Source organism: Eublepharis macularius, chromosome 1 (assembly GCF_028583425.1).
Source record: "Eublepharis macularius isolate TG4126 chromosome 1, MPM_Emac_v1.0, whole genome shotgun sequence".
Lineage (NCBI taxonomy): Eukaryota > Metazoa > Chordata > Lepidosauria > Squamata > Eublepharidae > Eublepharis > Eublepharis macularius.
The window spans coordinates 134,203,187-134,230,935 of NC_072790.1; the positions used below are offsets into that span (position 1 = coordinate 134,203,187).

General features: G+C 41.2%; 1 protein-coding gene across 2 annotated transcripts; it reads right to left on the reverse strand.

Annotated features, from left to right (window-relative positions):
- TMEM242 (transmembrane protein 242) lies at window positions 1-27,749 on the reverse strand. 2 transcript variants are annotated; one of them, XM_054969996.1, is made up of 4 exons: window positions 27,582-27,749; window positions 25,308-25,408; window positions 20,689-20,826; window positions 1-4,985 (listed from the first exon to the last, which is right to left on the reverse strand). In XM_054969996.1, the coding sequence occupies exons 1-4, from the start codon at window positions 27,718-27,720 to the stop codon at window positions 4,887-4,889; spliced, it is 477 nt and encodes a 158-aa protein (XP_054825971.1). In that variant the 5' UTR covers window positions 27,721-27,749; the 3' UTR covers window positions 1-4,886. The 2 variants fall into 2 exon arrangements, with proteins under 2 accessions (XP_054825971.1, XP_054825977.1); XM_054970002.1 differs by having other exon boundaries at window positions 27,575-27,747.

A 27,749-nucleotide genomic window follows, 5' to 3' on the forward strand; every position in this document is an offset into this window, starting at 1 on the left:
TAGCATCTCTTTTTTAATGAAACATCCTTAAGGAGGACACCTATAGTATTACCAATGATAAAAATCTTCAAAGCAGATGTTAAAAATCCAAACTATTATTCCATGCTGATTTAGAAGATAAACAATTCAGTGAGAGTTTAATGCATCCATATGTGTGTATGCTTTTTTAAGCTGCTGCCTCAAGTGAACACAACCTTAACCATTATAAAATATTCAAAACCTCTTACATATCAAATAGACTGAGATACAATTACTAGGGCAATCTCTCTTCTATTGGTATATCAGCTAAACAAATAGCTGGGCTTTAAACTTTTCTTATTTCAAAAGCAAGACAGTCACAGTAACTAATTTTAATGCGGCAAGTTGCTTGTATGGATTTGGTATTACTGTGGTCAACTGCAGATTTCATCTATAATTCTATTTGCTTAGAATTTATTATTACTGTTGTTCTTGTTTATTTATAGTTTGCCTTTTTCACTGAGATCCAAGGCAGATTACAAACGGCAAATGAATACAATATAGTAAATAGCTAGAACATTCACAGTACAAAAATACAATATGATCAACAGTTATGACATTCAGTGAAAACAGATACAATAGGGTATGGTAGCCACAGATTCAAAAACTGGCATAAAGCCAAACACATAGATGAAACTGTTCTGAATAAAAGGGTTAAGTAATTAACATGATGACTTTAACAATGTTGAACTACCCAGTAGGACCAGACAGTACCCAATAGTATAGTCTATAGTTCCTGTCCCTTACCAAGGTATCTTTTTGAGCTATTTCTTATGACACAGCCCTATAATGAGTAGCAAGCCCTCCTGAATAATTCAGTCTTGCATAGATTGCTGAAAGCCAGAAGAGTGGGAGTTTTCCTGACCTCCTCAGGCAGGCCATTCCACAAGTTGGAGGCTACCACTGAGAAAGAACATGTATGGGGAGTTGTTGATTTAGTCCAACTATTATCTAAAGGGTACCTGTTTTTCTGGTTTATTTAAATCACAAGATTAGTCTCTACAACTCCTTCATAAAATGATTAGATTTGGAAAGATCAAATTTGGTATGCTACTAAAGCATGAGACAGCTTACCAACTTCACAGATTTTATTAATAAGCCTTGCTATGTTCTTTCTAATCTTCTTTCCTCATGTTACCTTGGGAAAACATGCAAATTGTACCCTTTAAAAACATCACACCTGTGACTGAAGATGCACTAAAAAAAAAAGTAGGAACCACTGAACAAAGGAGGGAGTGATGAGGAACACACAGAATCCCCCCCCCCAAGTTTCCGCCATTCTAAGTCATCTGTTTAGGTGCTTCCAGACAAGTGTTCTTGCTAAAACAATCTCACTTCTGCTTCCACCTTCATACTATTTATTATACGGAGGAGCACAAGGATGTGTATTTAGGGTCGGGAGGGGGATCTGCCCACAGTTTGGAGGAAGAACAGGATGTTACTTTCTTAAAAATTCACACATAGCATAAGACCACTTCAGGAGAAATAAGGAGAACTGGTGAAGTGTACAGCTTTAGAGTGAACTACCAGGAAATTAGAAGTGTTTAATATCACTTCTGGTATGAATCCAGTAGGCAGCTTAGCCAAGCTGCCTTCCCAGCCTCCTATGCACAATATGGGGCTAGGACTGCAATAAGATGAAGCAAGTGAAGTGCTCTGAACACTCTGAAGCACTATAGAAACGCTATATTGTCTTAATGGGCGGAGCCTCAGACAAGATTTTAACTTGCCTGACAAAGGTTATCAAATGACATCGCTGAGAAAAAAGTGAGTGAGGAACTGCTCTTCTTCCTTCCTGAAGTTGGTATCCTTTGTAGGCAGGCAACATTTTACACACACACCAGATATAAAAGAGGCTCCCCTAAGGTACCTGACCACCTAACCCTCTCCTCTTTAGCAAATGTAGCTGCTAATAACATCACACAAATCCATTGGTTCTCCCAGGAGCATTGCTGGGAAGATGAAAGTCAGCGAGCTGGCAAAGCACAATGGTTGAGACTGAACTAGAAAATAGGGATTCCTGGGTTCAAATCCTGCTGCTGCTATATCCTTGCTATATGACCTTAGGCAACCGACTCCATCTCAACTTAAATTCCTGTTGGCACTGTGGGAATTAACATTCTTACATCATTATTGTGAGGTTTATAAGACAGTCCATGAAACATTTTAATACTTCATGGAGAGTATCAATGATAAGTAGCATTACAGTAAATTTATTAAATGATGCAGTCTTTTTCTGAATCCAGTTATACTACTGGTCATTATCATATCAAAAAGCAGAGAATCCCAACATTATTTGTATTACTTCTATGAAGACAAGCTCTGGCCTTTCTTTTAGACCTGTTGTGTGCTAATGTCACCCACTCATCCTAGTTAGTAACAGGAATTGTCCATGTACTTTGAAACAGGAGACTGATATGGGAGTGGAAGGGCTTCTCAACTCCTTCTCTTAACACAGTTTCTCTGCTGAAAAATCAACCCATCTACTCCCAATTGCTTCCACAAGGGCAAAGATACAAGTATCAGTATTTTTTACCCCAGCAGGGGTAAAGACAGGGAGTGGGCCAAGGCAAAATAGCTAAGAAGCCCCTCTTCCACTCATGCTGGTTTTCCACTGCAGTCTGCGGCATTTTCGCAGCATTTTAGCCAAAGAAACTGTCAGAACAAAGACACATTGAGCTTCATGTTAAATCATATTTCGGCCCTTTTTCTCAGCCCTGCTTCCAGGGCTAAAAATACTGAAGGATTAAACCTGCATACAAAGCATGACCCCTCTATGAAAAGTGTTATAAAAAACAATGACTCCTCTAAGAAAAGCACGTGTCTACTACTGAGCAATGGTCCTACTTAATTCTTCCCATTATACTTCAGTGGTCTTGTACTAGTAGACATAGGAGCTTGAATTATTTATTTCTGCAGCTTTTTCTTGATCTCTTTGTACATGAAACACATCAGGGTGGAATGAGAACAAATGGCCCATTTACATTTTAATGAATAACTGACCTGTTCTCTTGAAACCTATTTAGGAAGAAACCCCTCATGGCACTGATAATGGACCAAAAAAATGATAGTTTTGCATGCATGGAAAATCAGTGTAAACAACATTCTCTGTTTTCCCCCCTCTGCTTAAAAAAAGCCCTCTTAAGCACTAAGGTTCATAGCTACAGGATTAAACTGCACAAAAGGCTCCAATATACTACATAATTTTTAAAAAATCTCTTATGATATTTTTAGACAGCTATAACCAGAAGAACGTGTCTTTTAAGCTTCTAGTACTCAACATCCATGAAATGGATTGCCTATGGGAATATAAAATATAGTTTGTTCCTTTTTAGGTCTGTGAAAAATGTCTTTCTAGTTAATAGAGTGATTACAACTCTTTATGCTCCAGGAGATAAATGTGATTTCTTGTCACGTCGTGTGCAAGATAATGGCAGTAAGGGAGGAAACGTTGAAACTTGCTGTCATTTCTGTTCTCTTACAACCAGGTACATTCAGAATACAATACCCAGATGGTAAAGGCTAACATTAGTTTTTAAATAGCCTATCCCATTAACTAATTTCACAATATTGAGAAAAAATATCCCTGCAACTCCCCCCCCCCTCCCGTCAACAGAATGTTGAATTACTGAAATAACCACCCAGATGGGAACAGCTAAATGGCATTAATCTGAAACAGTACTTTTAGAACCACAGGTTCAAAATTTTTATGGTCTTGACTCATCTTTTCTGTCTTAGCTGAATGTCATCTATGTACCAAGTTGGGATTATTAAATACATCTTAAAAATGAAAAAGATCCAGATCATCTGAAGAACTCACTTACAATATCACCATTATATGTTCAACAAAATGTTTGCTGAGCTTTTTTTTTTTTTAATAACTTTAAGACCATAGACATAACCTTCCGAGGGAAGACAAGAAAAATGGTTCAAATGTGTCATTTACAACAGAGACCAGTTTTGTTTGCTTTGAGGAATTACGTAGCAGAGACTTGCTGTCTCTGTTTTTTTCCAGTGTAATGTACAGAAATTAGCCTACGGCTTTCCCCCCTCTTGCTCAAGTCAAACTAGAGGCTGTAGGGAGATTTTTTTAAAAAAAATCTTCATCTCTGCTTTTTGTCAGTGGATGAAACCCAAGCCCTTGCCATCCTTATATGGCAACTCATTATGTTCTTTGATCATCAGAAGGCAAAAAAGCTTAGTGATCCCGGTCAATGCAATACAAGAGATTGTTAGCACTTGGGTTAAGGGACAGATTTTGATCCCTTTCAATCTGCAGCCTCAAATCAAGGTTGGGGTCCCTTTTAATTCCTTTGCCTTCAGCTGCTTGCCTTTTGATTTAAAATTCTTTGCACTGAGTCTTTGCTGGCTTTTGGTGGCTGGCACTAATATATCCGGTCAATGTTGACATGATATTTTTTGTACTTTATTTCCTGTAATTGCCTTTTTAACACCATAGTTAGGAGGGAGGGTGTAGTTACCAATCAGGCCAGCTTGCAGTAGCCTTTTTCCCCTAGATGAATAAGTGAGTGGCAGCCTGTACCTCTGATTTACACTCCTCCAAAAGACCAATATATGTAAGCTATAATACTGATGTTTCCCATTGAGATTTGTCTCTTTGTTTAGCTGAAACATATTGAACTTACTTCTTCATATACTGGTTTTGAGCTTTGCTTCTTTTACATTATTATAGCTCATATACCACAACCGGATGTAATAACCACAATAAAAGGATTGAGTAAACTAAGGTGTATGCAACTGAGTGATTGTCTTTCTTCCTCAGTCTTCACAGTGGTACATTTTCACACATACAATACTTCAGTCCTCAGCAATTTTAGAGGTTTGATCTATGTGATTCCATGTGCCAGTCACTTGGATTTCAGTATGTCCTCCCATTCAACTGGCTGCTCTGCATTTTGAGGAATTGATGGAAATATGGATTGAATTTTGTTCCGGAATTCATTTATCTACAAGAAAGGGCAGAGAAATAAATGTATTAAACACATCCATGTAAGACAGCTTCAGAATAATTAATTAAATATACATTTTTATGTAAATAGAGAGGTTTCCTTTATAGACAGATATTTCTCTCAATATGTTTTCCCCTTTCTTTCTAAAAAGGGGACCTTCCACCAAGACACAGACATGCTCCTTTTGTTCACTTGACTAAAGAATCTTTACTAACCAGGCTGTATATTTTAACCGTGAGGTAGTATTACATAAACGCTGAGGCTAATCATGATTAATGCTAATTAGGCTTACCCTCATTATCAGAGACTGAATCTAGGGGTGTGCACCAAAAAACAATTCCAGCTCAATCTGGATCTGGGTGTTAGGGATACCATAAAAATTTGGTATCCCTCATATCTCGGTAAAATTATCTAAACTGGTTTGGTAAGATTAGAGAATTCCGAATTTATCTAGCCATTACTCTGTGTGAGGAAAGCTATCTGGGGAGTTGGGGGGGGGCATTTTTCAAGTAAACTCCACCAAATTTGCAGGAAATCTACTCCTTCCTGTCCACTAAGACACCCCCCCTGCAACTTCCAAGAAGACTGAACCCTGAACAAGGCGCCCCAAGACAGAGTGCCCCAAGATATTCTCCATTGTTTCCTACGGGGGAAACATTTCCAAGACTTTCCAGGCAAAGAGAAACCTTAATCAAAGGCAACCCCTGGTCAAAAGACAGTCCAATGCTAGTTCCACTCCCAATGCAAGTTGAACCAACAAAGCCCAGTGGAACCAAACTACATCAAGAGAACCAATGTCAAACCAGACATGCCACAGTTTAAAAGGCAGCCAGCAGCAGTGGCTTTGGAGCTCAGGGGTGGAGGTAGGCTGGGAATCCACAGTCCTCATGAAGAAAAACAGGCAGTGGAGGTGGAGCAACAGTAAGAGGGCAAAGTGGCTCAAAATGTCAAGGCACGCTCAGAGAAAGGAAAGCGGCATGAAGTCGGCAGAGGACAGGAGACAGCAAGAAGAGAGGCTGGGAGAGGAACCAGCCAGAAGCATGGGGAGTTTCGAGGTCATGGGCCGAAGGAGACAGTCCTCCCCCCATGCCCCGAAGGGAGAAAAAAGCTTGGGGAAGTCAGTCTGCAGCATTTGCTGGATTAAGCCAAATAAACTCACTTTAATCTGGACCATCATATCCAGCTACCCAGGTCTCCAGGATCCTTTATTTGATTTATTATATTTTTAACCTGCCCTTTCTGCAGGCGGGGTCAGGGTGGGTCACAACATCAAATCAAATATAAATTAGAACAATACAATAAGTATAGAAAGATGAAAATGCCATCTCATACAGTGCAGGTAGAATTAAAACCATCCAAATTCAGAATGTGACACTAAAGGCCACACAATCCAGTATATTTGGACACTGTGGGGTAGGATAAAGGCTGAATCAAGACCAGAATATGAATTAGGACCAGAATATGCATGTTGGATCTCACACCCCTAACTGAAACTAGATATTGAAATAGGGTTGCAGTCCTCATTATAAGGAAATCTCATTAGCTTTAATCAAGGCCAAAACAAACGGTGCAACTTGGTTAAAGGAAACCTCCAGAGGAAGGGAAGGGAAAACACAAGTGCCCATAATGTTAGGAACATTATAGCTGCGTTTGACTGGAAAAGAAGGAGGCAGAAGCTTTCCCATTCATGTAGTCTGGAATGGAGGGAAGCAGATTGAGGGCTAAAGGTAAACAATACAATAAAGGCTAATACAGTCATTTGAATGTATTCACATATGTCTTAATTATTGGCAAAAATGGATCTGAGACACAGGAAGCAATAGTTTGAATATCACAGCCAGCACTAGCTATTTCTCAGCTGGAGCAATGTGCCTAATTAGAGGCTATATTTGAACAAGGATGCAGATAAATCAAGTGACAAAGACAAAGATTTGCAAGCCCTAGACATAAGTTAAAAGAAATTAAAGGCCAACCTTAAACACAGTAGCAAACCACAATTGCTTGGATTGTAGTCAAAGGATGCCAAAAGAAACAGTCCAGGGTTAATTAGATTACTAGGAATAATGTCCCGTCTGCATGGTCAGCTGATCAATGGAAGTAGTTGCCTAAAGCAGTTATGGAATCTCCTACCTAGAGTTTTTTAACAGGAAATTGTTTTAGTCATAACACTATGGGGTAGAAGTTCAATTCTAATAATATATGTTATACTACTACATTATTAGCTAGCCTGAATTCTACTGATCACAGTAGCCTGCATGTTAATAGTAGAAAAGGGATTCTTCTAACAAGAACCGTACAAAACTCTTATTCAAAGACAACAGGCCAAATGAATTTCAAGCCCGACAGAGCTCATTAGTGGGAAGAGAATAAGAAGGGGATCCTTTGAGGGTACTCAAAAGAGGAAAAAGGCACACCTCCCATAATATCAGTAGAAGACATTTGTTTTGTTCCACAGCAAAGAACCCCTGTGGACTTGAATCATGCCAAGTTTGTTAATCTTAATTAAAATAATTTGCTCTACAGAGGCTGCTGCTTTAAGTAGATGTGAAGGGCCTTTCTTAACTACTACTACTATGCTTAATGGTGAAATCCTTCTCTCTTTTTACTAGCATGTGACAGGCCACTGCACTGATTCCTTGTCTAGAAGAAATCATTTTATGATACCATTCTGACCTACTGTTCCTTTACTTAAGCCTCTATGAACTACTGACAATGTATGATACTTGATTTAATATCTCTGTACATTCAACTCCTGAAGGAAATTCTCTGAAGAAAATTTCACTTAGCAGAACTTTTTTCTTCACATTGCTTGAAGGAAAAAAATTACCCTCAATGAGTGAAAAAAAAATCATGGCAGCTGCTCCACTTCAGGCTGCCAGTATTTCTTGTCATAAAAAAGATATAACCTACCAATACTGCCTCAAAGAGATCACGGTTATTTGTTCATCGTAACCTAAAGATCCTGAATCATCAGGCAAAAATAGAGAGCTGTAAAAGCATCTTTCATTCCACATTGTGTTCTCAATGTACATCACTGACAAGATGTCACAGGAAAAAGTACAACTGCACCACTGCAGAATATTACATCTTATTCATGAAGGGGGGAAGCGGGGTTAACAAAGGCTTATCTATTGGAATGTTAAATTTTTGTTCCCCGACACAACATTTTTCTACATGGGGTCAATCCCAGATCCTGATAATGGTATTAACTTTCTATTTAATTTGTATTTATTGTTATTTCAATGACACCCACTAGGGACAGGTAACAATAGTCATAAAAACACACACAATAAAAACCAGAAAAAGTACCTACTTTAAGACTAGCTAAGTTTACCACCTATCTGATGCCAAGCTCAAAGAGGAATTTCACAGCTTTTCTACAGTCTTCAGACTCAGGTTTTGATGTCTATTTCAAGGAATTATGAGACACCAGTGAGAATATGTCTCTAGCCCTTAATGTTTGAACATGGCACATGGATGGTAATCAAGAAAATAAATGATTTTATCATTTGTGATGAGGCTGAGGGAACAAAGTATTCTTTATCCTATGAAAGGCTCAAGCCATAGGAGATTTTTAGGTTAAAAACAGCACATTAAATCACGTCCAGATAGTAATGAGAAACCAGTGTTAAGGATGTAATGGCAGTAATTTCTCTCATTCAATGATTATTCGACTAACCTAGCAGACTTTGGATTCTGAGTTTGCACCAGCACAGCCACAACTTTTCCCAGAAATACCTGAATTCAGTCTACAGGAATGTCCCTACTGGAAGAAAATGGAACTAGCAAGAGATTTCGCATCTGAGAATTTACTCAAAACACAAGGTAAAACTACACAACTTGGCTTTGACTTTACACCTTGTACCTCACCTTAAATTCATCTCCCCAACTGTTAATACAACGAGTATCAAGTAATTCCTTTGCTCTCACCCTACAAGGGATCTGTGGATCTTGCCTGGTGTCAAAAAGATACAGAGAAAATTGCTGGCTTTTGTAATTTCAATGGAGAGACATCATTTGTTTTTTCTTGCTTGCAGGAACTAGGTGCAACTTGAGTCCAAAAGCACCACAGAGATATACTTGCCTACTGGCATTAAGCACAGAAATGCTGGCCTGAAAAGGCTTCAAAATCATGGCCTAGAGCATCTTTTTTTCACCCTCACCTCTTTTTTTATTTTATAACATCCAGCTTGATGAAAAGTTCTAGTGAACTCTTGCACACTGTTCTGTGCCATTTTGATTGGTCCAAACAGAAGAAATTACATGATCGTGGTTTGTTTTTGGATTTTGATTTTTGGACCAGTGAGACCGCAAACAACTTTTAGTGTAATAAAAACAGCTCAAATTGAGCTTCACTGTGAAAGCAGATGAGTTTCTTTGAACCAGAGCCCTGATTGGCAGTAAAAACAGGTTTTGTACTGTTTTGCACAAAGATGAGAGGGAACACTCTACTAAATCTGGAAGACTTGGGTTTGATTAAAGTATTGCTGCAAGATGCTGCTGCTGATGTATTTCTCCAAAAAAATGTCAGATGTGATCACTGTCATATCACAATATGCAGAACACTGTATTATTTTTATTAAACAGGCAAGCTAGTTTCTTGTTAAGGGATTTTTAGGCCCTATTTTATAAAATCTTGTTCTGAGCATTTGTTTGTTTGTTTGTTTGTTTGTTTGTTTGTTTGTTTGTTTTCAATTTCTATTCTGCCCTCCCTGCACCGGCAGACTCAGGGCAAATTACATTCATAGACTTTAAAATTTTACACAATTTAAAATCACAATGAATACACTATAAATATTTAAAATATAAGCAGCATAAAAATAGTTTGACTCAGTCCAACACTCAAACTGTCATGAAAATACATTAAGAAGAATATTGTTTAGGGTGGATGCTCTGATAGGGAGGGCTCCGTCCTATTCAATTCGGCTGGTGGAGGCCCTGCCCAGCATCTCCCATACGTCTGGCAGAACAGCTCTGTCTTACAGGCCCGGCAGAAGGATTACAGATCCTGCCGGGCCCTGGTCTCATTAGACAGAGCATTTTGTGCCCAAAATGGTCAGGTTCAGGCCCAAATTGGCCTGGAACAGGCCCCTGCTGTGAGGGGGAATCCTCCCCCGCCCAGCAGCAGCCCAATCCTGGCCGTGCTATTACTGCCAAATTACTTCTCTCCCCCTTGTTGACTTGATACAAGGGATCATCAGTGACACCACAGCTGTCTGTCAGTAACTTTACAGATAGCCCCAGTCCTTGGTCAGCTTCCTTCAGTATTACCACAGTGGTATGGAATCAGCCCTATTGTAAACATTCCTATATAACCTCTCATTAGATATATTCTTGACCTAGCCAGGTAAGTACCTAAATCTATCTTTGCTTGAAACAAGCTCAAAATGTTGTGTTTAAGCAAGCTTTTGAGGTCCCACAGAACTTCAGTGTAACTAGCCTTGGACTTAGTAAACTGTGATGTGGTTTTTAAATGTTCAGTATTTTATCTTTTGTATTTGTTGCTTTAATTGTGGGGAGGTGTTCCAGCTATAAGAAGACAGGAGGAATATAAATATTCAAAATCAGTTTAAATTATTATTCTTCACTTTAATTACACATAATGAAAGCACACGTCTACTTATTTTTAGCATTTTTAAAGGTTAACATGTGCAAAACGAAGAGATAAGAATTTATGTCATGAAAATTATAAATTATAAGGTCAAAGAAGCCCACCCAACAGTATTTTTAAAATTCATATTAGACAGATGCATACACAGTAATAACTTTTTTAAAGCACAAATATCCTTAATGAATCACCCTTGCTATGAAATAAAAGATAGCATCTGCTTTCTGAGATGATAAAAACTGATTTACTGAGGGTATCATGAGCAAAAGAACTTTTATTACTCAGTTTATCTTGCTTGTTAATTGCTATGGATCACTACAAATTCTGAAAGCTTTGTTCTTGCCTTTTTAAAGAAAAAAAATAAAAACATTAACTGGGAGTGGCAAAAAGGCAAAGTTATGTTTTTACAGCTGGCAAGTATTGCAGTTGGAGCTTTAATTAAATATAAAGATACATTGCTTATTACCTCTGGCTAAAAATAAATTGCTGCAATTCAGCCATAACTGTTGCAAAACTATAACATATTTATCCCAAGTGTTTTTATTTAGTTGACATAATATAGCTATTATCATTGTATGGAACTGGAATTAAAGCTAACACAGAGGCTGGGGTCATGAGATACTTTCCCTTAAAATAACTGATTCACAATGATACTTGCAATTCACCTATAATTATTCGGGAGGGCATTTTTTGTTCCAAGACTCAAGACAAAGATTCTTGTGCAGCACACATCTCCCTTTCACTAATCTGTTGAATATAATGTCTCTGTTCAATTTTTAACAAATGAATAAGTGCTGTATAAGAAAATTTAAACACACGGTTGGTAGATTACCAGAAATAAAAGAGAAGTTAGATTTTCTACACAATGGTGGGATCCCTCATCTTACTAATACAAATACAGGCCTTCTTCAGATTTTGACAAAGCAAGCTCTCTAACAGCACAATGTTAAAAATAACTAAAGGATAATGCTGTTCTAGAGCCTTGCCCTGACCTGGATGGCCCAGTTTAGCCTGACCTCATCAGATCTTGGAAGCTAAATACAGTTAGCCCTCGTTAGTACTTGGATGGGAGACCAACAAAGGAAGCACAGGGTTGCTACACAGAGGCTGGCAATGGCAAACCACTTATGTTTGGCTCTTGCCTTGAAATCTCCACTAGGGGGGGTCACCATAAATTGGCTGCAAATTGACAGCACTCTACATACACGTCGTAGGGGTGTGTGCTTCGGGTATCCGATTCAGATAAAATACCCAAATCGGGCCAATTCGGAAAGCTTCGTTATCTCCGAATCGGGGCCAGCATGCTGGCCCTGATTCGTAAATCCCAAAGCAAAACTTCCCGAAGCATCCTATAACATAATTGTCTTAGGGGGTTTCCGATGACTCACATTGATTCCACTGAGCAGGCGCAGAAATGCTCCCCTAGGGGATAAGAGGAGAGTTGCTCCCCTCCTGCAGTGGCTGGATCCCCACTGATGGACCGGAAGGGGCTGGCTGCTGTTTCCCACAGAAGCCGGTCAGGGCACTTGGCTTCACCTCCCCCAGCCCTCACCCCCTGCAGCGCCTGGGCAGCGGCCCACTCAGACCCCAATGGGGCCTGAACAAGCAGCTGCCAGGTGCAGGAGCCAGGCACCTGGTGCATTCTTCCCCCCCTGGGAGCCTGGAGACGGGTGGGTGTGCCTACAGCCTTTCATGGCTGTGATGGTGGAAGGGGCGCCTGCCTGCCAAGACTCCAGCCATGAAGCCTGGAGCCCAACGGGTGTGCCTGCAGCCCTTTGCGGCAGCGATTGTGGCTGCGAAGGGCTGGGAGGCACACCTGCCAAGCCTCCAGCCCTGGAGCCTGGAGAGATGGGCACACCTGCAGCCCTTCGCGGCCGCGATCCTGGAAGGTACGCCTGCCCGCCTGCCAAGCCTCCAGCTTGGAGATGGGCGGGCATGCCTGCAGCCCTTCACGGTGGCGATCGTGGCTGTGAAGGGCTGGGAGGCGCACCTGCCAAGCCTCCAGCCCCGGATCCTGGAGATGGACGGGCGCACCTGCATCCCTTTGTGGCCGCAATCCTGGAAGGCGCACCTGCCCGCCTGCCAAGCCTCCAGCCCCGGAGCCTGGAGAGGGGTGGGCACGCCTGCAGCCCATTACTGCTGCGATCATGGAAGGGGCACCTGCCAAGCCTCCAGCCCCAGAGCCTGGAGAGGGGCGGGCACGCCTACAGCCCTTCGCAGCCGCGATCGTGGAAGGAGTGCCTGCCTGCCTGCCTGCGAAGACTCCAGCCTTGGAGCCTGGAGACCTATGGGCTTGCCTGCAGCCATTCGCAGCCGTGATCGTGGCTGTGAAGGGCTGGGAGGCTCACCTGCCAAGCCTGCAGCCCTGGATCCTGGAGATGGGCGGGCGCGCCTGCAGCCCTTTGTGGCCACAATCGTGGAAGGCACGCCTGCCAAGCCTCCAGCCCTGGAGCCTGGAGATGGGCAGGCACACCTGCAGCCCTTCACAGCCGCGATCGTGGGTGTGAAGGGCAGGGAGACGTGGCCGCCCACCTGCCAAGCCTCCTCCCCCCAACCCAGATTGGGGCGCTTGGGAGGGGACCTGGCTGGGTCATCCTGCCCTCCTCCCTCTTTCTCATATCGAGGTGTTGGGGAGGGGGCAATACCCAGCCCCACCAGCCTGTCCTCCTTCCCCACCCCAGATCGGGGCACTGGGGAAGGGGCAATGCTTGGCTCTGCTGCCCTGCCCTCCTGCCTCCACCCTGCCCTCCTCCCCCTAACCCAGATTGGGGTGTTGGGGAAGGGGCAGTGCCCAGCCAGACCACCCTGCCCTCCTACCCCGTGCCCTATATCCAAGTGCTGGGGAGGGGGCAATGGCCGGCCGGGACCCCCTGCTCTTTCTAGAGCGTGTTTTATTTTTTGCCACAATGGGCTTTGTTGCTAGTTTGTGATGCTTTGGGAAGCTTTGGGGGGGGGGGGTTAAGTTTAAAGGGCCCTATCACAAGCAGAAGGGTCCTTTAAACTTTTCTATTCCCATCCTTTCCTCCCCACCCCCACTCACCTGGCACTGGCTGGAGGAGGCGGCCCTCCCGCCTCCCCGCTAGCCTCTGGCAGTCGCGGCCCTCTCTGCCAGCCAGCTGCCCTGGCACGGTGCCAGCAGCAGGGAAGGCCTCTCTGCCGGCCAGCTGTGCCGGCTGTGGCGGCAGTAGGGAAGGCCCTCTCTGCTGGCCGGCCGTGCCGGCAGCAGGGAACATCCTCTATGCCGACCAGCCGTGGCAGCACGACGCTAGCAGCAGGGAATGTTCTCTCTGGCGGCCAGCTGCAGCAGCCACGGCGGCAGCAGGGAAGCCACTATCTGCTGGCCAGCGCAGCATTGGTGGCTGGAGCCTGACCAGGTAAGTGGGGAGGGGGGTGGCGGATGGGGTTAAAGGGTATGGGTGGGAGTGTAAGGGTGGGGGTGGCCTCCCCCCTCCCCTGTCACTTCTGTATGCTCTGAATCTTTACGGAGCATACCGAAGCAACTTAGAAACCTGAATCAATTTCAGGGTTTTTTCCGAAGCTTTTTCCCACTTCAGGTAAACCTGAAGCGGGAAACCCGAATATTTTTCGGGTGTACACCCCTATACACATACTAGAGACCTGGGGTGGAAAAGGGTGGCGAGACTTGTATAAAGGACACTAAATCCCACTTTCTATACAAGCAGGAAAAAAATCCCTGCTAAACACAGGGGATAAAGAAGCAGTTCAGAAGAATGGAAGAACCAAAGAAGACCTGGCCCAGGATTCTTATGTATGTTATGTAGTAACAAATGCAACTTTGCCAGCATATGTCCACATGGGGGTGAATCAGAGCCAATCCTGTCAGTTCTTTAATGTATGCTACATGAGGCTGGAAACTCATGTTTGTTATGTGTACAAACAATAGTTTTTTGGGTGTGTGAAAACTGTTTGCTTATAATAGTAATAAACTAATCAGCCACCTAATTAAAAGCTGAAGTTGACTGTGATTCAGAAATATTTGCTCCCATCTTCTACAGAGAATACTTGTACCATAGGATATAATACACAGTATTAGAGATAAAGTTAATGCATAATGATGAGCCTTAGTATATAGGTTATAAAGTGATGGTTTCATGAGGCTCACAGAGAACTTTAGCTGGGCACAGTGCAAGTTAGAGAAATTTCAGTTTGCACAGTGGATCCTTAACCTGAAAACAAATGTGTTTCTCTTCTTAACTTTTGCTCTACTCTAGTCTTAAACTCTGGTCTTAAAAGGCTAATTAGCAAGATTTACTGCTGCTTGGGAAGGGCCTGCTATAGAGCTTTCTTGTTCCTAAGGACCAAAACAGACACAAATATCATGATGGATCTCTATTCATCTGAAAAGGTAAATTGTAACCATGTGCAATATCACTTCAGAACGGCAGAGTGTAGATTAACTCTTGAGCCTCTGCTTAGTTTGGTAACTGACACGGCTGCCTAAGTCAGTCAGCCTTTATTAGCACTTTAAAGAAAAAAGAACAGCTTTAAACAGGACCCTTTTTTCTTTTAAACAGCAGAGTGGATAAGACAATGTTAATGATTTAAACTAAGCAGTTAAACAGAGCAGGAGTTAAACCTCCTCAACAGCATTAAATTATGGCCATATATGCCTGCAATTTGCTTTTCATAAATGAACGGAAGCCTACAATCTCCATAATTTCTGTTCTAGCCTTAATTGGTTTCACTAGTACACAGCAATAGGTAGTGGCAGCATAAATTTCCTCATTCTCCTGGTGAGTACTCCCATAGATTACCATTACTACTAATGCAACAAATGCAACAAAATCTGAAATCATAGGTATCAACAATTATTAGTTATATTTCTTCTCCAAGACAACAAGGAAGATTTAATCATCATAATGCTGAATGTAGTGAAAATCTCTACAGTCAGGAACTGTACAGAGCAGAAACAGGAAAAAGACCAAAGGCCTGGCTGAAGTTTCAGTACAACAGTCATAAAAATAATTATAGATCCTAGCACACGGCATCCCAGTCCTAAGCACAAGTTTTTAAGGAGAAGTTGTTTCCAAGCACGTTGTTTCCAAGTACAGAAGTACAGTATGGTGCACTACTGATTCTCTACTTAGAATTTCTATCGCCTGAAGCAGCTCAGGTGTTTTAAACCAGGCATCAGGGCACAATTACATACCTTAGCATGCAACATGCACTTCATGCCTTAGAGTGGTTCAGAACTGAATGTCAGAAGTGCAGAAGCCTTCCCATTAACACAATACATTTGAAAAGAAAAATAATGCAATAAAAGCAAATGAAAACTGCAAATGGAACACTGCTATTTAAACTTTTAAAAACTGTCTCATTTCTTCTCCTGCCAGCAGATGTAGCTGTGGCACAATGAAGAACTTTCCAAGAAGTCTTCTCCAACTGCTTCTTTAGCTTGCTCTCTTCCCTAGGTGTATTTCCATATTATTCCTTGCTTTACAATGTCACCTAGTGAAGCTTTTCCATTCAGTAAAAGTTATTCTACTTTTCAAAACAACAACAGTTTTGTTTGGTGAGTACGTCACAACAATGACTCTGCTTCCACAGTTCTGCAAGGCAACCAGAGCACTCAGTGCTATTTTACTCCATACTAGAACAGCAGTACTTCTGCCAGACACATTGCACAAAATGAGTTATTTGTTTCTCCTTTGCCTCTTCAGTTCCGGCACTGCAAGCTGATGTTGCTGTGCAGCATGTAGATAACTAAGGGTTTCTGCCAGAAAATACACTTTACAAATGTTTAATGTGTACTGGCCAGTCAGCTAATTATTTCTCATAGTTCTAGTTTCAGCTGACTGATGGCCTTAATTCGTGGACAGAGAACTGTTTCAATGGTAATGCATGAACACACACATTGTTTCTGTCCATTCCACACAGTTGACAAGTACTGGCATCTGACCAGTACCTACAGTGTTAATACATTCGACTAGTTTCCCAGGCCAAGGCAAATATCTCGAAGTAAAAGTTACTTGACCCTCCTCAGGACACTTTACAAGATTCCACTTGGACAATGATGGTTTTTGAAGGGCCAATGGGTTAATTTTTCTCTCCCAATGAACATGCACTTATATATTCATCCAATTCATCCGTGAACACATGCATGTGATCTTTGGGTCGTTCTTCTTTTGAATGTTTCAGCAGAATAGCTTGCTCTTCAAAAATGATCTACTTCTGATAGACAAACTGATGTCTTAAATCAGTCAGCAGTGTATGTTACCATTTTTCTAGGGGCTCAAGGTATCATACATCACTTGGTAGTAGTAGTATTTCTGGACTCAATGCACAGTTTACTATAGTCCAAAGTTTAATACTGTTTTTGAGTTTATCAAATAGTAGTGAAACTGAATTTTGCCTGATACTTCATTGTCAAGCTGTGATATTCAAGTTAATGGAACTTATTCTTTCACAGGGTTTGTATCAATGTTTACATATGGAAATTGAAAATAAATTCTTTAAGTATAATCCCTCTGGTTATGAGTAGTGGGACTCTAATCTGGAGAGCTGGGTTTGATTCCCCACTCCTCCACTTGAAGCCAGCTGGGTGACCTTGAGCTAGTCACAGCTCTCTGGGAGCTCTCTCAGCCCCACTCACCTCACAGGGTGTTTTGTTGTGGGGATAATAACAACATACTTTGTAAACCGCTCTGAGTGGATGTTAAGTTGTCCTGAAGGGCGGTATATAAATCAAATGTTATTATTATATTACTATTTGCCAGAAAGCAAAAACTATACAAATATTAAAATTTGCAAGTAGCTTCTGGTCAAAACTGATTATGTAGCAGTACAGGAAAAACAGAAATACTACCAATAACAAGAGTCTTACAACACATTAAAACACTAATTAGTTTACTGCTGCATATGTATTTGTGAGCCAAAGTTTATTTCATACAAGGCATGAAGTGTTACATTCAATTGACAGAAAGATTTATACCAAGAGCAACAAACATCAAAGGGCCTGGGGGGGATTATTACAAAAAAAGATCAGAAAGCCCTACCATTTTACTAGCACTGTTTTAAGATAGACTTACTGGATTTTCTTACCAGGATGAGTATTTAATATAGTATGGAGTATTAGATTATACGTTCACCTGCTAGAATAAGAGAGAAAAAAATACTTGCAAAACCCCCAAAATGATGATTTGCCCTTAAGATTCTATGGCAGATCAAACCCAACCCCTCACCTACCCTCCCTTATAATCATGGATGGAAAATGCTGGTGCTAAACTGGCAGTCTGGCTATTGTGCACTTAATTTACTGTCCTAATTTTTTAAACAGTGAGAAAAAGAAAAGGTCACCTAATGAGCCTATTCTTCCTATTGATGAGACGAATAGGCTCATAACCATTTTTTAAAAAGATTTTATTTTAAAAAGAATATGTGAAAATAGAAAGTGCATAATAAAAGATTATTCAAATACCAGATTGGAAATTTATTTGAGACTTATACAATCTTGTATAAACAGTACATATAACATTGTTTTAAGACTTGTACAAGCACTACACAAACTTACATTAAGGAATATATTCAAAATTTGATATACCTAAACATAGTTGCATACTAGTTCTCCTTCCCTCTCCTTGGTTAGTTTCACCTCTACAAACTACAATATCAGCTTTGTCTTTTTATTACATTGCCTTAATTAAAGTTAATTTCTACCTAAGTAGTCAAAGAAATCCTTCCATTTCCCCCCAAATTTGGCTATCGGTCTGTTATGTAGATAGACAGTGCTTAGCCACTGATGCATAATCATCATGAATCTTATCTCTCCACTCTAACACATCAGGACAGATATCTGTTTTCCATTTTGCTGCAAATAATACTCTTGCTGCTCTCACTAGTTAATAGAGAAGATCTGTTAGATGTGTTTTTTTATATAATTTTTTATTTTAATTACTAACATCAAAACTACAAACAGAAAAATGAAAAAGGAAACAAGGGGGGAGGGAAAAAACAACATAAGAACACAGACTACAACTACAAGTATTGAATTCCCTTCATAATACAATTATTTAAAGTTAAACTTTCTAATATGCTATTAGATTGGTAGATCTTATAAAATACGAACTACAGTCAGGATCAGGTCTTCTTCCCCACCCCCCCCTGTGTCTCGGTCTCAGTTCTCTTTGAACAGCTACAATAACTGCGCTCACTCCCTCCTCCCCACTCCCCCCTTCAGATTCTGGATCTTCTTCTTGCTCGAACTCTTGATGATTAAGCACAAAATCCCTCAGCTGTACTTCCAATATTATCTTGTAGGCTTGGTCTTTATATCTAAACCAGATGCCTTCCGGAAATAACCATTTGTATTTTATATTACGCTTTCTCAGAAGAGCTGCAAACCTTTTGTATTTGAATCTTCTTTTCTGAGCTAGAAATGAAACGTCCTTCAATATCTTAACCTTGTTGCCAAGAAAGTCTAAGTCAACATTAGTTGAATTATATAAAATGGTGTCCCGAGTCTTCTTAGATGACAAGTCAATAATAATCTCGCGAGGCAGCTGACGCTTCGTTGCATATTTTGAAGATGTCCGACAGACTTCCAGAATATCGCTTTTTAACTCTTCTTTAGTTGGCTTTGCGAATGACGCCAAAAGTTCCGACACCAGATCCTTTAAATTTTCACTTTCCTCCTCCTTCACATTCTGTAAACGCAATACCGTCTGAGCACGATCCACTTGTAGTCCTATCAATTGATTCTCCAAAAGCTTTACTTCTTTGTTTGTAGCTCTCATGAGTGTTGCATTTTCACGAGCAGATTTCTCTGCCTCGAGCGCTACATCTTTAGTGGTTTTCACTTCGTTTTCAACTGAATCAACCCTTTGTCCGATTTCATTTAGCCTATCAACAAAGGGTTTCATAGCTTCAACAACTGACCGTTTAACCACCTCTTCAAGAGTCTCTCCCTTCCCCTGCAACGCAGCCGAAACCGATTTGCCCACAGCAGGGCTCTGCTTTTTCGTCGCCATCTTAGGCGGGGGGGGGGGAGTCCGCCAACTAAGTTCCAAAACTCAACCAAGGGGAAGATATCCGAACCTTCTTAAGCTTCAACTCCCACCAATCCTTCGCATACGCTTAAAGTAACAGAAGGGATCCGCTTACAGGCTTTCACCTTAAATCTGCTTGTTGCCGTTCTCCATGGCCCGGCAGCATGCGATGTGCTGCGCAAGTCTGCCGGCCTCCATAGGAGCAGACGGGCTATTTACCCCCTGGATCAACTTCAGGGGGCTCTTCCCGCAGCGCTCCGGACCCTGACCCCCTACCTGGGAGTCCTGGGGGTTAACCCTCGCAGGTCAACCACCCGGTCAGGCTGCTCGGTCACTTCCTCCCGGACCAACGGAGAGGAGCGTCCGACATGGCCGGGAAAACGAAACCGAATCTATTTGTTAGATGTGTAATAAACGGCCGTGAATCCATCCAGACCTGGGGCTTTTGCAGCCTTCAGTTTTTTGATTGCAGAATTTCTCTCTCGTATTGTTATTGCTTGATTTAGGATATTGCTATGCTCAGTCGTGAATTCTTTAATTGGTGTTTCTTGTAAATATTTCTCCATCTCTTCTATTGTTAATTCTTCTTTATAGAGATTGGAGAAAAAAGCTCTAATTTGATCTTTCATTTCTTGCTCTCTAGGGATTACTTGATTGCCTTCCCTGATTCTCAGTATTCTTCTTTTCTCTCTCTTTTCTCAGACAATACGCCAAGTATCTTCCAGGTTTATTTGCAGTTTCAAAGTGCCTTTGCTTTAAATATTTCAGATTTTTCTGAATTTCTTATGCCTCCAATAAGTCTAATTGATTCTTTAGCAGCTTACTTTCTTCCCATTTTCCTTTACATTTGGAAACCACTGAAAGCTTTTTAGAAAAAGTCGTATAAAAATATTAAATAAATAAATTCACTGTTAAGTACACAAAAACACATTTACCCTGTTGAGAAATATATGCTGTACTCATCTATGAAGGAAGGGAAAGATATCTGATATCAATGAAGGGAGGGAAAGACATCAGTGGTCAATACTAATATACACACTAAATAATCCAGCATGCCCATAGTTTCAATTTGTAAAGAGATACTCACACTGTGAACTCCCAAAGCCTTCCAGACAGCAAAACTGATCAATCCTACTCCACACCAGGCATACAGCGAACCCCATCCTAGGGCTCGTAAGGCAAGGGAAGCACCACTCTCTGGTACAGCAGCTGTAGCAACCACACCCTACAAAAGTTTTTTAAAAAGAATAAATAAATGGTGGGGGAGAATTACTTTGTGTAAATTCACACTCAACAGTCCCACACTTACACATCTGTGAACATATGTAGCTGTAGCAACCACACCCTACAAAAGTTTTTTAAAAAGAATAAATAAATGGTGGGGGAGAATTACTTTGTGTAAATTCACACTCAACAGTCCCACACTTACACATCTGTGAACATATGTATGCTAATCCTAAAGCACAGGGACATTTAAACAAGTTTACTTCCTATAATTTCCTTTTAAGAAGCCCTGATTATTACAGTTCTGTTAGTATTGTAAAAGGAGAGGGAGTGGGGATTCAAGGCAACTTTAATCACTGTCCCTGATCCATCCCCTTTATCAGTAGCATGCCACTCTGCAGGAGGGGATGGGTGGGACAAAAAACCTTGTGGTCAGTTTTTATTTAATTGTATTTTAATCTTTGTTAGCTGACATGGTTTTTTTCAGACTGAAGGAGGGCAGGATATAAATATAATAAATACTCATAAATCTACAATACCTAGAATTCCTTGGGGGTAGGCCATAATTAAATATTGACATCAATAAAAAGTCTATACAATTAATCCAGATGGACAAAATACAAACATGCATACAGATTTTGGCAAAGGAATATTAAATGGTTATGGGGTACTGCAGGAACCCACCCAAAAGCTACAAACACTTTCTTTTATTAGTTTAATTTTTAGTTGCAAACTTCCACTGTATAAACCATCCAACTGTCATAGGTTAGTGGTTCAACCAGACTGAGTGATTAAAAGAACAGACAAAGAGAACTTTACCCCTCAAAGAGTTATCTTGTTTACAGCGATATTTTGGGGTCATATGATATGCACAAAAGCTATTTAGAACCTCAAAACAAGAGATGTACCAATTGCTAGAAAATACACGTTGGAGTTTCCACACTGCTTTGGCAGAGAAGAAAGGCCTTCATTGATAAAAGACAAAAAGTTGCTATAAGCTACTATTTTAAGAAAAATATTTTAGTCACATGTTTATTTCTTGCTAAAGTTTCATTTCTTAGGGCATTTTGCACATTTCAGTAAAATAAAAATCTTAACTAACTGACACAGAGAAACAAATGAACCTCTGTTGCAAACGTTTCATATTTTCAGGCTTTTTAAAAATCAGGGGTGGCAGGCGGGGTGGGGTGAGGAAAAGAGAAACAGATGTCTTTATTAACAATCTAGGATGGTATAAATCTATGCTGTCAGTTCTTGTATCTTGATATCTAAGAGAACTCTGGGTTTGAACATTATGCTCAGCCATAGTCCAAGTTATGGCTCACTTATATTTCAGATGGTTATGGGACGAAGTTTTGTTTAGTTTAGTACTGAACGACCATCTACTGAATAGGGAAAGTCAAAGCCTGTAGAATAAAGTGATGATCACATCATTTTTTGATGGGCTGTGCCAGCTTATGGGTCAGAAATAACCTGTGATGGCCAGGAACTTGCAACCTATCCTTTAGTAGACTAAGCAAGCTCCTTTTCCATTTAAAACCAGCCTGGCTAATCAATCAAGCAGCTACAGTAAAAAAAAAACTTGCAAAACATTTCTAGTTGCCTACATACTTCTTGTCTAGAACTGAGGCCATGGTATATACATAAAATATATGTATCTGCTTAGAGATGAGGCAGATTTCTGTTTGATGCTATCTGTAGAAATGCAAGAATATTAAGTATCACCTCTTACATTAATACTAAGTCTACAGTCCTATGCACATTTGTTTGGAAGTAAGACTCCACTCCCTTTTCCTCCCCCTAGTCTTCTCAAGGAAGGTTGTGGCTAAGGTGGTTTTGTCCAAGCCTATCCAGTTAAGCTCTTTTAGTTCTATTGAGGTCACTCCAGCCATTAGTGATTTTTCTCTTCCTGAAAGGATATCCCAAACTCATATTAATCCTATGATTAATATGATAATCCTATGATACTTGATGACTTTGAGCTGGGCACATTGGGACCTCCCCCTCACCTGTATGATGCTCCTGTAACCCTAGTCCATGAGGCAGCTTTAAACAATGATTGCATTTTTATCCTGACATATCGGGGGGCATATTTACATACCTTTCATCTCAAAGTACAAGTAATAATAATATATATCTCATTTTTTTAAAGTCCTGACAATGCCACACTTAAAATCCTTTGAATTTAAAAATATAAGCAAAAAATTTGGCTTCCGCCAGTGTTACTCCTAAATCCACACCTTCCAGAAGTATTTTTACCTTGTCTGGTATGGCCAACCCTTCCTTGTCACAGGCTTAGCTGTTCTAGCTAAGAAAAAATCCCAGTTCGGGGAACTTGGCAGGTAGATCTTTTCTGACTGGGACACTCAGATTTCTGCACATACATCATAGCCAGGTATTTGGTTCCCCCTCTGCCCTGGGTTCAGTGTCTTTGGAATGGACTCCACCTCTTAATATGTTTTCTTTACCTTAATCTCCTATTTCAGAGTCTGAGGGCCAAGCTACAAGTGACGAATGACACTTGAATGGCAAGTGTATTTCTCCCTGTTCACTTGCCCTCCACTTGCTCCACTTGCCGTTCAAGTGTCATTTGTCACTTGTAGCTTGGCCCTGAGACAGAAGGTCTTACTGCTTCTCTTGTTCTAGGTAAACCCCAGGAGAAGACCTGATTCCTTCAGACATTTTTCTGACTGGTAGTCCCCTGTTCCGGCTAAGTTCTGTACTCAGATTATCTCTACTGGCAGTTTTCTTTCCAGCTGGAACACAGCATTGTTGTGCTTGTCTTTTAAATGGGCTGCAAATTGGTACCCCAAACTGGAGTGCTAATTAGCTTGCTGGGCATAGCCTCTAAGTTATACAACAAATTTTTGCTGTGCATTTGGAGGACTGAGAGACCTCCATCTTGAACATGCAAGGTTCAGGACAGGGGTAGGCACTATTGATCACTGCCTGACTCTTTATCAGCTGGCACAACAGCTTATTAAGGGCCCCCCAAGGCCACGTTGGCAGCGTTTGCGGATCTGACTTCTGCGTTTGACTCAGTAGATCAAAACGAACTGTGGGCAAAAATAGCAGGCACTAATATGGTACTTACTTTTCCTGATTCATGAATTTCTTTCCGACATACTTGCTACAGCAAGGCTCTCTGACAGAGGAGATTCCGATTACTCAGGGGGTCAAACAAAGGTGCATTTTGGTCCTTTGCACTTCAATCTGAATCTAAATGACATCGTTCCAAGTTTATAAGCCCTGGAGTTCTTTCCACCATCTTTGGGAGGGGGGGTGAAAAGTATCATTCTCCTATTCATAGATGACATGTGGTTGGTGTCCTTAATTTGTATCATTTAAGAATGATGCTGTACAAACTGGGCAATTTCTGTAAGAACGAAGCCTTAAACATCAACTTCACCAAGATTAAAGCAATAATCTTTAGGAAGAGACCTCAAAGATTTAACCAGTCAATAGATGCCAATCCCATGGGACAATCTAGAACCTTAAGTATATTGAGGTGACATTTAGTGATACCCTTTCATGGAAAACCCACTTGGCAATAACAAGAGCCTCAGTTTTGAGAGCTACTGGGTCCATCTTAAAATTTTACAGCTTGAAAGGAGGATTTTTAGTTGAGCCATTTAGCTGGAGCTATTCCACTGTAAGGCAATCCTGCAGCTCTATATGGTGCAGAGATCTGGGGTTGGAATGAGCATTTGATCATGACCCTGGAACCAATCCAAAATCTTTAAAAAAAAAACACCATTCTTGCTTTGTCTTGAGGCACTCCAGTGGCTTTAGTATGGACTGAACTCAGGTTACCTTCCATCAGAGCCTGTTTGTACTTGGGTTTATTTCCATTCTGGATAAAGCGAAGGAATGTATTGTCGAAGGCTTTCACGGCCGGAGAACGATGGTTGTTGTGGGTTTTCCGGGCTGTATTGCCGTGGTCTTGGCATTGTAGTTTCTGACGTTTCGCCAGCAGCTGTGGCTGGCATCTTCAGAGGTGTAGCACCAAAAGACAGAGATCTCTCAGTGTCACAGTGTGGAAAAGATGTAGGTCATTTGTATCTACTCAGGAGGGGTGGGGTTGAGCTGAGTCATCCTGTAAGAGTTTTCCAGGGTGTGGAATGCTAATGGCGGGAGGCTTCACTGTATCCTGAGGAGGTTCTTTTGCATATGGATTGGTACTTGATGTGCTAATCTTCTCTGCAGGGCTATTGTCAGGGATAGAATGTTTTGTTAGCCTGGTGTTTTTCAGAACTGGAAACCATGCTCTGTTCATTCTTAAGGTTTCTTCTTTCCTGTTGAAGTTTTGCTTATGCTTGTGAATTTCAATGGCTTCCCTGTGCAGTCTGACAAAGTAGTTGGAAGTGTTGTCCAGTATTTTGGTGTCCTGGAATAAGATACTGTGCCCTGTTTGCGTTAGGCAGTAAAACCATTATGAAGCTACATTTTAGTGATGGTTGCAAACAAGTTCAAAATACAAACCTTATTGAACCAGTTAGGGTTTTTCTTTTTGGCCATGGCAAGTGTGGTACCGAAACCCGCTAGAATTCCAGCAGTAGCAACAGTAGCAAGAAAAATTCCACCTACAAACACAATGGGGGGCATGGAAATAACAAAGAATGAGACTTTTTCCCTAGGGTAAGGAATAAAATGTTTTTAAAATCTTTTTGAAATTAAGATTTGTCAGTAGCTCCCAAGAGAAAAGTGCAACTATCAAGCTGCCAAAATTTAACATGTTATACCTCTTTAAAATCCCAGTGGAACCCAAAATCTCTGAACAGCCACCTAACCCAATTTACAGCACAGAGGTAGAGCTCAGGAGAAGGCTGGTCCTGTACACTTCAGAGTTGTCAAGGCAACGTGGCACCTTAAAGTGCTTCTGTTGCTACGCACTGTCAGGTCTCCCTCCTAAAGAGAAATGTAATCCTTCTTTTCACAGAATTAATTACATCAAGTTGTCATTTGAACATGCACTGGTATTTGAAGAGGCTACGTCACGTCCAGCAGCTGGGTCTCTGGCTTTGTACCTCTTGCTGCCTAAGACATTCACTCTTCTAAATCCTTAAGGAACATCCACACTGCTCCGATTTAGACAACCAGACATTCGGAGTGCATCTAATCCCACATCTAATCCCCATCTAATCACAGACAGGGAGTCTACTGTCTTATACAGATGACATGTCCACTGCCAACAACCACGGTCAGACTACCTGCTTCAAGTACTGGTAAGTCCCTGAAGAAAACAAGCCAAGCTTTTCCAGGGATGCTTCCTTCACAGTAGTTTATACTATGAAAGAGGCTGCCACTAGGACTGCTACACACAAGACAAAACTCCTATGTAGAAAACCATTGTAGTAAGTAAATGTTTAATGTATCAGAGGTACAATCTATACAATCACACCAGCATGCATGGACTAGTCACTGCCTGTGTATACTTACTGCCCTAACATATGTACTATTGTCAAGAGAGATGATTTATGTACGGCACTCATTTTTCACGTGATTTTTTTTAGAAGAATTCCCTTACATTTTAAGCTGCCTTTATATTTCCAGCATCTTCCTTAGTTCAGGTTGAAGTTTCATCAGAAAACTTGAGATTCTTCAACCATTAGCAAAACTTGGAGTAATAGGGATTCTCCCTATTGTATATGGTCTCTGTAGGTCCTAAGTAAATCTGAGTGTTATATAATTACACATACACCCAATATTTCCTGCATTTCCTGGCTGTCTGACTCTACTGTTTACTGTTTTTCCTTTATAATCTCATTAAATATATATGTCTACCTAGAGAGGATCTATTTCATGCATCTGACAAAATGAACTCTAGCAGACCAAAGTGTATTCCATAATCAAGGTCTTTAAGACCATAATCAGGTCTTTAAACTGTCACAAGACTGCCATTTATTTCTTCCATTTAACCCTCTGCAACTTTTTTTTGTCTGGTGCATATGTTCTGTCCAATCTATTTTCTTGAATCTGCCAGAGTGATTAAACAGGTACTTTCTCACTTGATATGAATGTGTTGCTGGTGGATTGGGACTCAGGAACCTACTTACAAACTATACAGCTCTTAAAAGTACAGGGTCTGCATCTAACTGCAGCAATGAAGAAAATGCTAACTTCCAACTTTGCTAACTCTCATCTCTACTTCCAAGAATATTCTTTAAAAAAAACCTCCTTGATCCCAAGAAAAGGAATGGTCCACTCTAGCAAGTGAAAAGTGTTTGCTTTTTCTCCCACAGGAAGTAAACAAGAGCAAAAGACATCCCTACAAACAGCTTCAAACCCATAGCTTCTTATTGGGTCTTGATTTGATCCAAAGTTCAGTCGCTCATTTTTTTCCCTTTTAATGTCAGGGCTCAAATAGAAACACAGAGCTGGAAGGGATACCAAGGATCTGGCCTAGCCGCCTCCACAGTGCAGGAAATTCACAGCTACCTCCTCCCCACTGACCCCTGCTCTATGCCCAGAAGGCAAAACAAAACAAAAAACCTTCAGGATCCCTGGAGAAAAATTCTTTCCTGACCCTAAATCTGGAAACGTGAGTCCACAATAAAGAAGAGCACCCCAGAATCTACACAAAGTGCCATTACCCCACCACTGAGCAGCTACAGCCAGTACCACCCACACCTACTGGGGCAGAACATAAGGCTTCTAAGTAAAGGAGGACAGGCACTGCATCCCAGTAGCCCCAGCATCCTCTCATTTTTTTAGAACCCTCCCCCCTTCCCTCGAAGAGAGGACGGGACCTGGGACCTTTAAGGAAGAAGAGCCGCTGCTGCGTTTCCTCCTGGGCTGTGGCGGCTTCAGAGCCGCGCACAGGCTGCGGCGTCCCAGCATCAGGGCTCCCCTGGACTACATCACTGCGATTCGCCTCGGAGGCAGCAGGCGCCATACTTCAGATTGAGCCCCGAGCGGGGAGAC

Coding starts and splice junctions, on each gene's coding strand:
- TMEM242 (XM_054969996.1), bottom strand. CDS start 27,720: ATGGCGCCTGCTGCCTCCGAGGCGAATCGCAGTGATGTAGTCCAGGGG. Junction 20,827..25,307: donor ACCCTAACTGGTTCAATAAG/GTTTGTATTTTG, acceptor AAACTTTTGTAG/GGTGTGGTTGCTACAGCTGC. Junction 4,986..20,688: donor AGGCTTTGGGAGTTCACAGT/GTGAGTATCTCT, acceptor CCTTTCTTGTAG/ATAAATGAATTCCGGAACAA.